Raw genomic sequence first — 15,279 nt, forward strand, 5'->3', positions numbered from 1 at the left:
AAGGAAGTGGAAATAGCAAATAAATACATGAAAAATTGTTCAACATCACTGGTCATTGGAGAGATGCAAATGAAAACAACACTGAGATTCCACCTCACTCCAGAAAGAATGGCTGCTATCATGAAATCAACCAATAACAAATGCTGGCAGGGCTGTAGGGAAAGAGGAACCCTGTTCCACTGCTGGTGGAAGTGTAGACTGGTGCAACCACTGTGGAAATCATTATGGAGATACCTCAAAGAACTAGGACTGGAAGTCCCATTTGACCCCACTATTCCACTGCTGGGGATCTTCCCCAAAGAATTAAAAAAATCATACCACAGTGATATATGTGCGCCCATGTTCATAGCAGCACAGTTTGTGATAGCTAAAACTTGGAAACAGCCCAAATGCCCATCAACTGGAGACTGGATAAAGAAAATGTGGTTTTTTAATAAAATGGAGTACTACTCAGCCACAAAAAATGAGAAATTGGAGACATTTATAGCTAAGTGGATGCACATTGAGGCAATACTCTTAAGTGAAATAAATAGGACACACATGTATAAATACTGAATAGTTTCTGTGGTGTGAGAAACTCAAAGCGTAAATGGGGACTAAAATGTACAATAGGTAATGTGAAATAGGAAGAAAAGGGGCAAAGGGGAAGGAGGTGGGAGGGGTAGGGGAGCAGAAAGAAGGGAATGGAATTAATATGAGAAAATGGAAAAATAGGAACAAAATCTTTGTAAATAGGGAGGACTGGAGGGGTTGAAGGGAGGGCTAGGCAAGGGTGAAAAATAAGAACCAAGAGAGATTATATGAAGGTACAAATTTCCAATGATGAATGTCATTATATTGTATACCTAAAATGTAGCAATGATTAGAATGAATAATCGATAATGCAAAATAGAAAGAAAAGTTCCAAAGGGGTAGAGGTAGTGGGAGGGGCAGGGGAAAGGAAAGAAGGGAAAGGAAAAATGATGAGAAATGGAAAAATTGGAAATAAAGTCTTTGTATATAGGGAAGGGTGGAAGAGGTGAAGGGAGGGCTAGGAATGGGGGGAAAAAAGAACCAAGATGCATCATGTAAAGGTACAATTCCCAATGAGAAATATAATTGTGCCCCTACTGCAAGACATGATTAATAAATCTAGACAGGAGCTCAGGAACATGATGGAATCCCAACATAAGAAACAAATGGAATCCATAAAACAGATGCAAATAGATTTCCAGGACATGAAAAACTCCACTGACAGTCTACACAGCAGAATGAGCCAATGTGAGGACAGAATTTCACATATAGAAGATAAGATTGCAATTAGTGACCAGGAAAAGAAAAATTGCTTCAAAATTGTAAGGGAACATGCGAAATCAATCCAGCAGCTGCTAGATGATGCAAAGAAGAGTAACATAAGACTGATTGGAGTCAATGAAGAAAGAGGAGAGAGTGCAGATGACATAAAAAAAACTGTTCCCGGAAGTGATGTCAGAAAACTTCCCAAGGAGAGGAAAAGAACTTGACATACAGATAAGTGAGGCATATAGGACTCCAAATAGTCTTCATGAAAAAAAATCTTCAAATAGGCATATAATAGTTAGGATTCCAGAAATCCAACAGAAGAACAAAATTCTACAAGCAGTGAGAGAAAAGAAACAAATCACATACAAAGGAAAGCCCATCAGAATCACAGCAGACTTCTCAACACAAACCCTCAAGCAAGAAGATCTTGGAGTGACATATTTCAAGCCCTAATGGAAAATAGCCTCCAACCCAGACTGATGTACCCTGCAAAACTATCTTTCAAAATTCATGGAGAAATAAGATACTTTCATGACAAAGAGCACCTTAGGAACTTCATGAATACCAAACCAGCACTACAAAAAGTTTAGACAATATCCTAGGAACAGACATTGAGGATCACAACCCCAGGAAGCCTAGCAGAATGAATCCATCAGGCGCAACAAGAAATTAAACGCAAAGGGGGAGAATTCAACAAAAACAAAAAGGCATGAAAAGGATAAGTAAATACATATCAGTCATAACCATCAATGTTAATGGTCTCAATTCACCAAACAAAAGAAATAGACTGGCAGAATGGGTCAAGAAGCAAGATCCAACAATATGCTGCATACAAGAAACACACTTAATTCAAAAAGAAACTCATAGACTGAATGTTAAAGTGTGGAACCAATACTCCATGTGACAGGAACCCAAAAAAAATCAGGAGTCGCTATCCTCTTTGCAGATCAAGTGGATTCAAACAAAAATCTGAAACACTTCTAGTCCCAAGAATTTCAGGTAAGGGATAGTCAACCTGTATGTACAAATCTATTGTGAACATGTGTTTTCATTCCTCTTAAGTAAAAATTTAAGAACATAACTGTTGGTTCTTAACAGTAATACAAGAAATTTTTATATTGTTTTCCAAAATGCTTTTATCATTTTACATTCACATTAGCAGTATCAGAAAGTTGTAAATGGGTCACACCTAGCTGACATTTGTTCTTTTGAAACTTTTAACTTCATCTCCCTAATGAGTGTATAATACAATGTTGTTATTGTACTGATTAGCATTTTTCTGATTCTAGTGTTGTACACGTTCCTTGTGCATTACTGGCTATTTATCATCTTCTTATGTCTACTTTTTAATTGGATTGTCTATTAATGAGCTGTAAGAGTTCTTTATATGTTCTGGTCATAGGTTATATGTAGTATAAATATGTTCTGGTTAAGGACTACTTTTCATTTTCTTAATGATGTCACTTAAAGTTCTAAATTTTGATGGAATCTCATTTATCAATTTTTTTCTTTTTTACAGTATGTTTTTTGTGTCCTAGGAAATTATTGCCTACCCTAAATTCATGAACTTTTTCTCTTATAATTTATTCTTGAAGTTTTATGGTTTTAGTTTTTCCTATTTAGCTTCATAGATCCTTTCAAGTTATATTTATGTATAGAAATAAAGGATTGGGGCTGGGGATTTAGCTCAGTGGTTATGGCGCCTGCCTCACAAGCACAAGGTCCCAAGTTTGATCCCCAGTACCAAAAAACAAAATCAAACAAACAAAAAAAAGAAATAAAGGGTTGAGGTTAATTTTTTACATACCGATAACAGGTGTTCTAGCGCCATTTGCTGAAAACATTATCTTTTCCTCTGCTCTTGAGTTGAGTTTATGTTCTATAAAATGTTAATATTAAATAATCTTTCAAAAATCAGTGGACCATATGTGTGGTTCTATTTCTAGATTCTCTGTTTTAGTCCATTGATCTATATGTCTTTCTTTATGCCAATATTGCCTTGATTACTGTAGCTTTAGAAGTCTTACAATTAGATACTAAATGTCTTTCAATACTCTTATTTATTTTTCTTTTTACTTTTCCAGGTCCTTTGTACTCCTACATAACTTTTAAAATTCAATAACCAATTCTTCATTTATAGCAAGTATACATAGACCTGAATTTTTATATATACCTTGTGTTTTCTAATCCTGCTAAATTCAAATACAAGTTCTAGGGGCTCCTAGAGATTTCTTAGTATTTTCTCTGTAGATGATTATTTCATCTACATATAAAGATTTTACTTCTACCTTGCCAATCCTATGCTATGTTTTTCTTTTTATTGCCAGACTATTTTGGTTTAGGTCTATGTTTCAAAGGTTAATGGACAGATGAAGCATAGGCACATCTGCCCTTGTTCCCACCTTAGGGAGAAAGCATTGTATCTTTTCCATTCATATAAGGTGTTTTTCCTGGAAGTATGCAGTACATGTCTTTAATCTGTTGAGAAGGTTCTGTTCTACTTCTAGTTTCCTGATAGCTTTTACCATGATCAGCTGTGGAATTTAGTCCAATACTTTTTCTCTAACTAGTGACAGGATCATATGGCTTTTTCCTTTCCTCTGTTAAAATGATGACTTCCGGGGATGGATCTTCCAAAGCTGAACCAACACTATCATCCCTATAATAAAACCACATACTACATCCTGCCAGATCTGACTTCTAATAGTTTGCTCTGTTAAGCAAATTTTTATTTATGTTCATACTTTTTTCTTCTATTATCTTTATCCAGTTTTAGGATTGGCACAATGTTGATTTCCTGAAATGAGGGGAGAAGTGTTCCTTCTTTTTTCTGCTTCAAGTTTTTGATATAATTCAGCAGTTAAAATATATATGAGTCTATTGTTGTCATATAGGTAGGTTTTCAAGCTAGGAATGTACTTTCTTTAATAGGTGCTATTCAAATTTTATATTTCATCCAGAGTCAGTTTCATTAATTTGTCTTCCAAGGTACTTCTTAGAAGTTGTCAAATTTATTTCAAAAAAGATTTTTGTACTATGCTTTTTATATCCTTTTAAATTCTGTAAAATATGTGGTAATATCCTCTAAATTTTGATATTGTAATTTTAAAAATGTATAATTGATATTGTGTAATAGTAAGAAAAGGTCTAAAGGAGTAGGGGAAGTGAGAGGGTAGGGGAAAGGAAAGAAGGGAAAATATAAAATATGAGAAAAGGAAAAAAATGGAAACAAAGTCTTTGCAAATAGGGAAGGGTGGAGGGGGTGAAGGGAGGGCAGGGGAAGGGGAAAAAAATAAAAACTAAGATACATCATGTAAAGGTACAAGATCCCAATGATGAATGTAACTATTTTATACCTAAAATGTACCAATAAACTTAATGGAAAAAAATAATTTATACAAATAAAATCATACAATATATGGTCTTTATGGCTGCTTTCTTTCAATTAGAATAATGTTTCAGGTACATGTATATAGTTACTAGAGACCTCTGCAGTAGGTTCCAGTCTCCTGTCAGTGTAAGATGCAGTGTTGAAGAAAGACTCAAAGACAGAATTAAAGAAAAAAGTGAGAAGCCAGGATGGCCAGTGCTGAGCAACTAGCAAAGGCCCTGACCAGTACAAGCCACTGATTTTTATTGGTAATCAAAGTGGGCTAAAAGGTAACTACTTGCAAGGATGTGCAGTCATCAGTTGCTATGGATACTAATGCAGGTAAGGCTTGTAAAGGAAAAGACAAAGCATTATTGAATTTGGAACAGAATTGACAAAATACAGGGTTGTAATTAGAACTTTGCCCTTCTAGTTAAGAAGGTTTTAGTCGTGGGAATGGAATTTGGCCATGTAATCTCATATTGAGCCTCACAGCTTCACAGGCCATATCTGGTCTCAGCTGTGGTCATTAGTGGGAAGGTCATGCTGAACTATGTGCTACTGCAGTGCTTATGAGATACTTCTATAAGTCATGTAACCTTCAGTCAGACTAGCTTCTTAAAATGAGCCAATTGAGGGGTTAATTCTTTACAACCTGCACTGCTTACAGCCTGTTTTGGGCATAATGAATAGGGCAGTCCCCAACATGCAGTAATATGTGTCAGTACTTCACTTATCTTTATTGCTGAATATTTCCATATATATCATTTTTTAATCTACTCATCAGTTAATGCTTCTATCCACATTGGAACTGTTATAAATAGTTCTGCTATGACTATTCATTTACAAATATTTGTTTGAATACCACAATTACTTTAAGCATATACTTAGGAATAGAATTTCTGGGTTATATGGTAATTCAATGTTTAACTTTTTCAAGAATTGCCAAATAACTACAGCACTCTGAAAAGGGAGATAGAGGAGGATATAAGAAAATGGAAAGATATCCCCTGTTCCTGGATAGGAAGAATCAATATAGTGAAAATGGCCATACTTCCAAAACTACTATATAGATTCAATGCAATGCCAATTGAAATTCCAGCAATATACTTCACAGAACTAGAGAAAACAATCCAAAAATCCATTTGGAACCAGAAGAGACCTAGAATAGCAAAAGCAATTCTGGGCAACAGAGACATGGCTGGGAGTATCACAATCCCCAACTTGAAACTATACTACAAAGCTACTGTAATTTAAACAGCATGGTACTACTGGCAAAAGAACAGGCCTGAGGATCAGTGGAATAGATTAGAAGATGCAGAAACAACTCCAGACATACTCAGCCACCTCATCTTTGATAAAGGAGCCAACCACCATCACTGGAGGAAAGATAATCTATTTAATAAATGGTGTTGGAAAAACTGGATTTCAACCTGCCAAAGATTGAAATTAGACCCATACCTATCACCATGCACTAAACTAAGATCGAAGTGGATTAAAGATCTAAATATTAAGACAGAAATACTAAACCTGATGGAATATAAGTTAGGTAGAACTCTTGAAGACATTGGCATAGGAAAAGACTTCATGAACAAAACCTCAGCAGCATGGGAACTAGCAGAAAGAATCAACAACTGGGATCTCATCTTATTTAAAAGCTTCTGCATTGCAAAAGAAGCCAACAGAGCTAACAGACAAACTACAATGTGGGAAAAAAATTTTAGCAGCTGCCTCAGACAAAGGACTACTATCTAGAATATGCAAAGAATTGAAAAAACTCAGACCCCCCCAAATTCAAAGACCCAATTCAAAAATGGGCATCTGAAATGAACAGACATTTCTCAGACAAAGAAATAAAAGCAGCAAACAAATATATGAAAAAATGTTCAACATCATTGGTCATTCAAGAGATGCAGATGAAAACAACACTGAGATTCCACCTCACCCCACAAAGAATGGCTGCTATCAAGAAATCAACCAATAACAAATGCTGATGGGGGTGTGGCAAGAAAGGAACCCTTCTCTATTGCTTGTGGGAGTGTAGACTGGTGTGACCACTGTGGAAATCAGTATGGAGATACCTCAAAGAATTAGGACTAGAGGTCCCATTTGACCCAGTTATTCCCCTGCTAGATATCTTCCCAAAAGAATTAAAAGAATCATACCACAGTGATATATGTGCACCCATGTTCATAGTGGCACAGTTTGTAATAGCTAAAGCTTGGAAGCAGCCCAAGTGCCCATCAATTGGAAACTGGATAAAGAAGATGTGGTTTCTTTTATAAAATGGAGTACTACTCAGCCATAAAGAATGAAACACTAGAGGCATTTATAGCTAAATGGATGCATACCAAGGCCATACTCTTAAGTGAAGTAAATAGGACACACATGTGTAAATACTGAATAGTTTCACTGGTGTGAGAAACTGATAGTGTAAAAAATGGCTAAAATGATTAAAATGAATAACTGATAATTTGAGATAGGAAAAAAGGTCCAAAGATGAAGGGGTGAAGGGAGGGGAAGGGAAAAGGAAAGGAGGGAAAGGATAAACTATGAGAAAAGAAAAAACATAAAAATATAAATGATGTGTGTGTAAATAGGGAAGGGAGGAGGGGGTGAAGGGTGCACAGGTAATGGGAAAAAAATAAGAACCAAGATACATCATGTACAGGTACAAACATCCAATGATAAATGTAAATGAATTGTATACCTAAAATGTACCAATAAAAGAACTTGGAAAAAAAAAAGAATTGCCAAATAATGTTTTCCAAGGTAGCTGCTCCATTTCACATCCATGTACAAGAGTTCCAACTTCTACCCATTGTTTATTTTCCATTTTCAAAAGCTAAAACCAAGCTACTGAGAGCCAGGGATTTAGCTCAGTGGCAACACACCTGCCTTGAAAGCTCAAGGTCCTGAGTTTGAACCCTGGTACCGGAGGGGAAAAAAACCTAGTGGGAGAATAGCTATTGCAGAAATGTTCTTTGAAAATTTTAAGATCCTTAGAGGATGACTAATGACAATGAGCATCTTTTTATGTATATGTTGGTCATTTGTACATCTCCTTTTTTTTTTTTACAAGAGAGGGACAAGTTTATTCCACCAACACTAGAGGCCAGGTGCCTCCCCTGGTCACTACTGACTGTGTAGTACAAGACCAAGGCAATGCTAGCCCTCGATACATCCGCTGCACTATGTACATCTCCTTTTGAGGAATGTTTGTTGAATTATTTTGCACATTTTAATTGTGTTATTTGCATTTTTGTTGCTGACTTGTAAGAGACCTTTATCCATTTCTACATACCAGACCCTTACCAGCAGATGTGGAAATGTTTTCTTCCACTTAGGAGTCATTATTTAGCTTTCCTGATATTACCCATTGATGCACAAAAGTTTTCATTCATTTATTCTTGCTTTTGTTGAATATGGAAATTTTTTGTCCTATCTAAGGAACTATAGCCAAATACAAGGCCATGAATATTTATGTCATGTTATCTTCTAAATGTTTTACAGTCTTGGCTTTTACATAAGTACAATTCATTTAGAGTGAATTTTGACATGTGAAATGAAGGAACCAACTTCATTTTTTCCATGTGGATACAAACAATAATACATACATACATATGCTGATATACAGTTTCCTGGGTAATGACATGGAAGGAATGGTAGGTAATACAAATAGTAGATGTGGACAAATAATAAAGAGTTTGATTTTATACATGTCATAAAGTATCAAGAGAGGATGTCTACTGGGAGATAAGAATAAAACTGGGAAGTGAAGAAAATCTGGACTTCAGAGATATGAAAGTCAGCACCAAGTTAGAGAAGACTTAAATAATGGATATGAATGAATCACTTAAAAGGGACAACAAGGAAATCAATAGGCCAAGGTTGAAAACCTGCACAATGACACACATGGCCCTAAAACTTAAAAATGAATGGCTGCTCCCCCTATTTATGAGGTGGGAAAATAAGACAAAATCCAAAGTCATATAGTCTGAGATATGAAATAGGTTCAATACTGACATATACTGGAACATTGCCAAGGTGAAATTCCACATTTTTCAATCTTTGAATATGGTAACAAGATTTCCTTTTCTTCATGGAATCACCACAAGAGTAAAATAAAATCATAGAAACAAAGTTGCTTGACAAATCGAAACATGAAAGACAGAAACATGACCCTTAAAAACTGAGGCTCACAAGCAGACTCTGGCTTCCTTCCCCATGTTTGAATGAATAACTTCTGGGGTCCCAAAACTTTGCTCCTGGGTAAATACAAACCAAACTACTGTAATATAGCAAACAAAAGTTCATTTTAGGCACAGAAGAGGATTTTGGGGGGGGGGTAAAATGTACCGGGGATTGAAATCAGGACCTTGCACTTGTAAAGCAGGCTGCGGAACCACTGAGCTAAATCCCCAGCCCAAGATTATCTGAAAGACAATGAAGACATGAGAAAAAAGGAAATAGTAAAGCTTAAGTGACAGAATGATGTGAATGCTTTTTCAGAAAGAGAAGGACTCAAGAAATTTTATTAAACAATGAAAAGTTCAGATTATAAGAGCAAGAAGTTGACCAGCTTGTGTAACTCCTAGTATTGACATGGAAGAATAGCATTTAAAGCAGAGTTATGGCTTTTAGAAAAAGAGCTGAAAAGACAGTTTTGTACTATTTGTTTGTTTCTTCTTTGCAAGAGAGAATCTTTTTTCTCTATGTCTTCTACTCTGAGTAATTACTTTTAAAGATACACAGTGTACTATTGTTGTTCTCTTATTATTTGTTATAAAATTTTGTCTTATATTTTCATAAAATAAAATTTAAAAGTTAGAGAGATACATTGAATTAAAATGTTTTTAAATCATGCCATTCAGGGTCATCTGGAATTAACTAATGGAAAAATCTTCCTAGCAGATTATCAAAAACCTTTTCTATCAAATAAATATCTCTACTTCAGCTACTTTATTTACTTAATTGTATAGGTTTTCATTTGAACAGAAACTTCTATGGTGGGAAGAAGGTCTGGAATAATGCTCGAAAAACAATATCAATATATCTATAGGATAAAATTATATAAAGATAACAAGTTTTTCCATCATAATAAGAAAACTTTCTTCTTATAAAGTACTCTTCCAAAGGCTCCCTTCAACGCTCTATTCCTCAGGCTATAGATAAAGGGGTTCAGCATGGGAGTCACCACTGTGTACATCAGAGCCATGACTGTCTCTTTAACAGTGGAATTCTTAGCTGATGGACATAAGTAGAGACCAATGACTGTACCATAAAACAGAGACACCACAGAGATATGGGAGCCACAGGTGGAGAAGGCCGTATGAATACCTCGAGCAGAAAGGCCCTTGAGAATGGAGGATACAATTCGTGCATAGGAAACAATAATGAGTACAAATGGAATGATGAGAATGATGCCTCCCGTGATAAATATCACCAATTCATTTATACTGGTGTCAGAGCATGCCAGCTTCAGCAGTGCAGACATGTCACAGAAGAAGTGGGGAATCACATTGTCCCCACAGAAAGACAATCTGGCCATGAGCAGGGTGTGCAACAGGGCATGGAACGTGGTCAGCACCCAGGATAGCACCACCAGGCACACACAGAGCTTGGGGCTCATGATGCTGGTGTAGTGCAGGGGGAAGCAGATGGCCACATAGCGGTCATAGGCCATGACTACAAGCAGGAAGCTCTCCAGATCTGCAAAAAACAGGAAGAAATACATTTGGGCCAGACAGCCTGCATAAGGAATGGATGGGACTTGACTCTGCATGTTCTTCAGTAACTTGGGCATTGTGACAGAGGAAAAGCAGAGATCAGAAAAGGACAGGTTGCTGAGAAAAGAATACATGGGTGTGTGGAGATGAGAGTCCAGTTGAATGAGGACGATGATGAGGAGGTTCCCCAGGACGGTGGTAAGATACATGGAGAGGAATAAGGCATAGAACAGGTGTTCATACTCTGGCTGGATAGGCACACCCAGGAGGAGGAACTCTGAGAACATAGTTTGATTCTTTCCTTTCATGCTCTGTCTCCAGCATCTTTAAGAGAAAATAATAGGGTCTCTTAAAATCCAAATAAAAATGAACATCAGTCTATGATACACGGTCTCCTAAATGTTCTGCAATAATTTATCCCACCCTCAGTATCTGAAGCAACAATCTCTATAATCATTTGTCATTTCACTAAATCCAAGCTACCTCTCAGACTTAATTTCATCTCTTCTAATACGATGTAATGATATTGGCATTTCCCCACACCTTCCAAAACACTCCCGTGGATTAGCTTTTGAGGGACCACACTGGTACTCCTGATACTTCAGTTCTGAATAACTGTAATTTGTTTCTCCACTAACATCATATATATCACTATTTGCTGAGCTTTTTCCTAACATGGTCATTATCATATAGATACAGCCCTGAGAGAGTTTGCCTACTCGTGTGGCTTTCATTACCATCTAAACCACATGGATGAACTTCTGTCTTCACATCATTCCCATCTTCATCTCAACATACCCTAAATGAAATCATGACTCACCCTTCCCTTCTTCCAATCCACTCCTTCAGTCACTCATATCTCATCAAAAACAATACAGGCTCGAGTAAGGCTAAGGTTTTTCTTTCATCTACTCATTTCCCTCACCATCAACACGTACTCTAGCTAATCCTAAATCTCATTCCACAACTCCAACTGTGTATCCAAACTGCTATGATCTGGACCAGGCTGACACTATTTTGTGTGGATTACTGGAAGAATATATTATTTCACCTCACTGCTGCTATGTTTACTCTCCTTCAGTCTTGCCATACTGTGGCAATCTATAATTAAAATTTGATCACAATGTTCTGGCTGAAAATTTCATGAGTGCTCGCTATGCCTCAGATAAAGACAAAATTCCTTCTAAGGGCACAAAAGAAAATAAGTGCTGCATGATCTGTCCCTTGTCTACCTCCACAGTCTCATCTAGCCCTGCAATGACCCTTTCATCTCCTTCTCCAGAAACACTGGGAGTAAAGATTATAATTTTTGACTCCAGCCTTCCACACTTACTGTTCTTCTTGCCTAGCCCCATCTTCCCTCTGCTCCCTCTCCACCTGGCTTCCCCCTACTTATTCTTCAGGTATATTACATGTCACTTTCACAACTAAATCTTCCCTATCTCCTTATATGGAGACCTGCTGCTATGTTCCCACAGCATCATGTGCTCATCTCATAGTACTCAATGCCCTTGCTTACTTGCTTCCAGCTGACTTCCCTGTCACATTGGAAACTACATGCAAGAAAGGCCATGTCTGTCTTTAACTGCACCATGGTCCGTATATGGCATAATGCCTGGATGTGGTCAGTGGAATATCTATTAGCTACCTTCCAGGCTGAAACACAGCAAAATTTAAAGGCAGAAAACTCCCCCTTAAGTTATAATAATGACTCCTAACTATATCTTCCCAGAAGGACTCACAAGCCTGAAGCTTGCAGCACTAGCTTTTGACACTTTGTTGTAGAATATCAGGATGTAACTTCAGACCCATTATAAAAAATACTAGATGGCCCAGTCATACTACTCTTCATCCAAAACAGACAATCAGATTACCCTTTATGCAAGGCCACGCTGATATTTTCCCTTGTATTGATGGTATTGATATGAAAAACTAATCTGACAGGTTTAGTAATTTGGGGAGATAGGAAGGAATGAAAATAATTTCTACCTCTGAGACCTCACCCCAATTTGTCTCCAGAAATCCATAACTCATTGTTAAGAAAAATGAAAAAGGACATTAGGTCTTTGGAATTTCCTCAACAAAACAGACATGACTGAGTGCAATTACTGGAATTTTCTCCCTGCTGATGGTGTTTGATCTAGCTACAACAGGAGTTTTTAAATTTTGGAGAAAGCATGCTGGTATTTCAGTTGGGAAAAGCATCAGTGAAATTTTATACATTTGATTTCTCAGAATGTTGCTTCCTTTGGAAATGAGTGGGACTCATCGCTGGCATCTAGGGTCTTAATAGGAATCACAAACCACAGAGACATTACTTTCAGAGGGTGACTCTGATCAAGCACATGAGCTTCAGTCCTCCTGCAAATGGTGCCTCTCACCTTCCTCACCTCACACCTGTGTAGTTTGCAGTCAGGACTACACACAGGAATCACGAGCGGCAGAACTTCCAAAACTTAACTTACACAGAAGCACGTGGTTACTCTGTTAAATGCTGATTTTGATTCAGTAGGACTGGTGGGGGGCCTAAAATTCTACATTTTAAAAGTTCAGTTTTTACATTTGGTGATGCTAACTCAGCTTGTCAGTGGACCATACTTGGAGTAGGAGGATTGCAAAACAGATTTGCCATCCCCCAAAACATGTGACCAAAATATCTTGGAGGAGATATGTCCAAAACATATTGAAGCTCCTTCAATAATTCAATTACATCAACAGAAATTAAGGACCTCTCTATTAAATGACAACTCTCACAGAGGCATCATTATGTTGAAATGATGTAATCTTGGGAAAATACATTACATCATAATATTAATGAATGTTATCATTAATAAACATTGATAAATATTATAAAGTGCTGAACATCAATGAGAATATTTCACAGCATGGAGAAGTCTTGGGAGATAGCAATGGAGAAAAGAAAAGTTATCACATATGAAAAAGTATTGTGCAGAACATCATACAATCTGGGAAATGAAGACCCTCAAGTTGGAAGGGCACTAAGGCACCAGTTCATTCTCCCTCTTGCCAACTTACCCAGATGGGCTGAGGGTGAATCCAGAGCCTTGACCAGAGATCCTGCTCCCTTCTCTTCTTCTAGGCATAGGAAGTAACACCGGCTGTAGTTATCACCTATGTCTGCATCACCCCTACTCACATTTCTCATTCTACACATCCCCGGGCCTAACGGCTCTGCATCCCGGAGGAGTCTAGATCTTGGAGGAATTCATTAAAAACAAAATAATTACCCAGAACCTCCCTAAGAAAAATTCTCTGAGTCCTCTAGTGGTGGCTGATTATAACCACTTATCATGCCTGACTATTTCTGGGGAATGTGAGGGTAGAGAGAAGCTCAGGGATAGATGCTTAATCTTGCCTGTTAGGAAGTGGACAGTAGTCCTGTCTTGGTGGATGCTACATTTTTGGAGGTAAAGAAGCACGGTTAGAGAAAACATAAAAGACATAAAAGACATCAAATGCCAGACTTTGAATGATTCAAAATATCTTAGGAGTAAAAAGATTTACACAGGGGCCAGGGATTTAGCTCAGTGGTTCCGCTGCCTGCCTCTCAAGTGCAAGGACCAGAGTTTGATCCCCATCACAAAAAAATTTTAAAAAGATTTACACAAGAAACTATCAGTGGTTTTGAAGCAAAATATCGCCATGAAAGACACATACTTGGGAAAGATTCCAGGTGGCAGTCTCTCACTACAATACAACTCCCTATAAGTGGATCCTGGGAGAGATAAACATACTGCTAACAAGGATCAGATTTCAATGACCCAATTTTCATGGTAAAAGCTCCAACCACAAAATAATGATAAGAAAATTGAAATGTAAATAATTCTGAATTGATCAGTACACATTACATACAAATTTTGAAACATTAAAGTGTAGCCCAGTGCCCAGGAGGAGACTCCCCGTCGCCATTCCAGCACTCCTAGGGCAGAGGAGATGAGCCAATCCCAGCGCCCAGGAGGAGGCTCCCCGCCACCATTCCACCACTCCTAGGGCAGAGGAGGTGAGCCACGCAGATGTCAGCACCACATATCCCCAGCCCATGGAAAAGAGAAGACCCATAAACAAGCCTCAAAAACAGACTTCCAGATCACCTACAGCAACCCCAAAGGGAAACAAGATGGAACACTCTGATACTCAACCACCTGGACTCCCTGAACTGGCAACAAAAGAGGATCTGGAAAAAATGAAATCAGAAATAGTTTCTCAGATAACAGCAAAGATTGTGCCCATAGTGCAAGACATGATTAATACATCTAGAGAGGACACAGATAAAAAATAGAGGATCTGAGGAACATGATGGAATCCCAACATAGGAAACAAATGGAATCCATAAAATAGATGCAAACAGATTTCCAGGAGATTAAAAACTCCATTGAAAGTCTACCCAGCAAAATGAACCAATGTGAGGATGGAATTTCAGATATAGAAGATAAGATTGCAATTAGAGACCAGGAAAAGAAAAATTACTTTAAAATTGTAAGGGAACATGAGAAATCAATCCACCAGCTGCTAGACGATGCAAAGAGGAAAAACATAAGACTGATTGGAGTCAACGAAGAAACAGGAGAGAGTGCAGATGACATAAAAAACTGTTCACAGAAGTGATGGCAGAAAACTTCCCAAGGAGGGGAAAAGAACTTGACATACACATAAGGGAGGCATATAGGACTCCAACTAACCTTGATCAAAAAAAAAAAACTACACCTAGGCATATAATAGTTAGGATTCCAGAAATCCAACAGAAGAATAAACTTCTACAAGCAGTGGGAGAAAAGAAACAAATCACATACAAAGGAAAGCCCATCAGAATCACAGAAGATTCTCAATGCAAACCCTCAAGGTAAGAAGAGCTTGGAGTGACGTATTTCAACCCCTAAA

General features: G+C 37.6%; 1 protein-coding gene across 3 annotated transcripts; it reads right to left on the reverse strand.

Annotated features, from left to right (window-relative positions):
- Nucleotides 1–9,746: 9,746 nt before the first annotated feature.
- On the reverse strand, nucleotides 9,747–13,396 carry LOC147823870 (olfactory receptor 1468-like). Of its 3 annotated transcripts, none has more exons than XM_087191634.1 (2): nucleotides 13,389–13,396; nucleotides 9,747–10,689 (listed from the first exon to the last, which is right to left on the reverse strand). In XM_087191634.1, exons 1-2 carry the CDS (start codon nucleotides 13,394–13,396, stop codon nucleotides 9,747–9,749), a joined length of 951 nt encoding a protein of 316 aa, XP_087047760.1. The 3 variants fall into 3 exon arrangements, with proteins under 3 accessions (XP_087047760.1, XP_087047761.1, XP_087047762.1); XM_087191635.1 differs by lacking the exon at nucleotides 13,389–13,396 and adding an exon at nucleotides 11,100–11,965 and having other exon boundaries at nucleotides 9,747–10,676; XM_087191636.1 differs by lacking the exon at nucleotides 13,389–13,396 and having other exon boundaries at nucleotides 9,747–11,965.
- Nucleotides 13,397–15,279: the final 1,883 nt, after the last annotated feature.

The sequence above is a fragment of the Heterocephalus glaber genome, unplaced genomic scaffold (genome assembly GCF_053883595.1).
Source record: "Heterocephalus glaber isolate CG9 unplaced genomic scaffold, H.glaber_assembly_v1.0 deba00001564, whole genome shotgun sequence".
Taxonomy (NCBI): Eukaryota; Metazoa; Chordata; class Mammalia; order Rodentia; family Bathyergidae; genus Heterocephalus; species Heterocephalus glaber.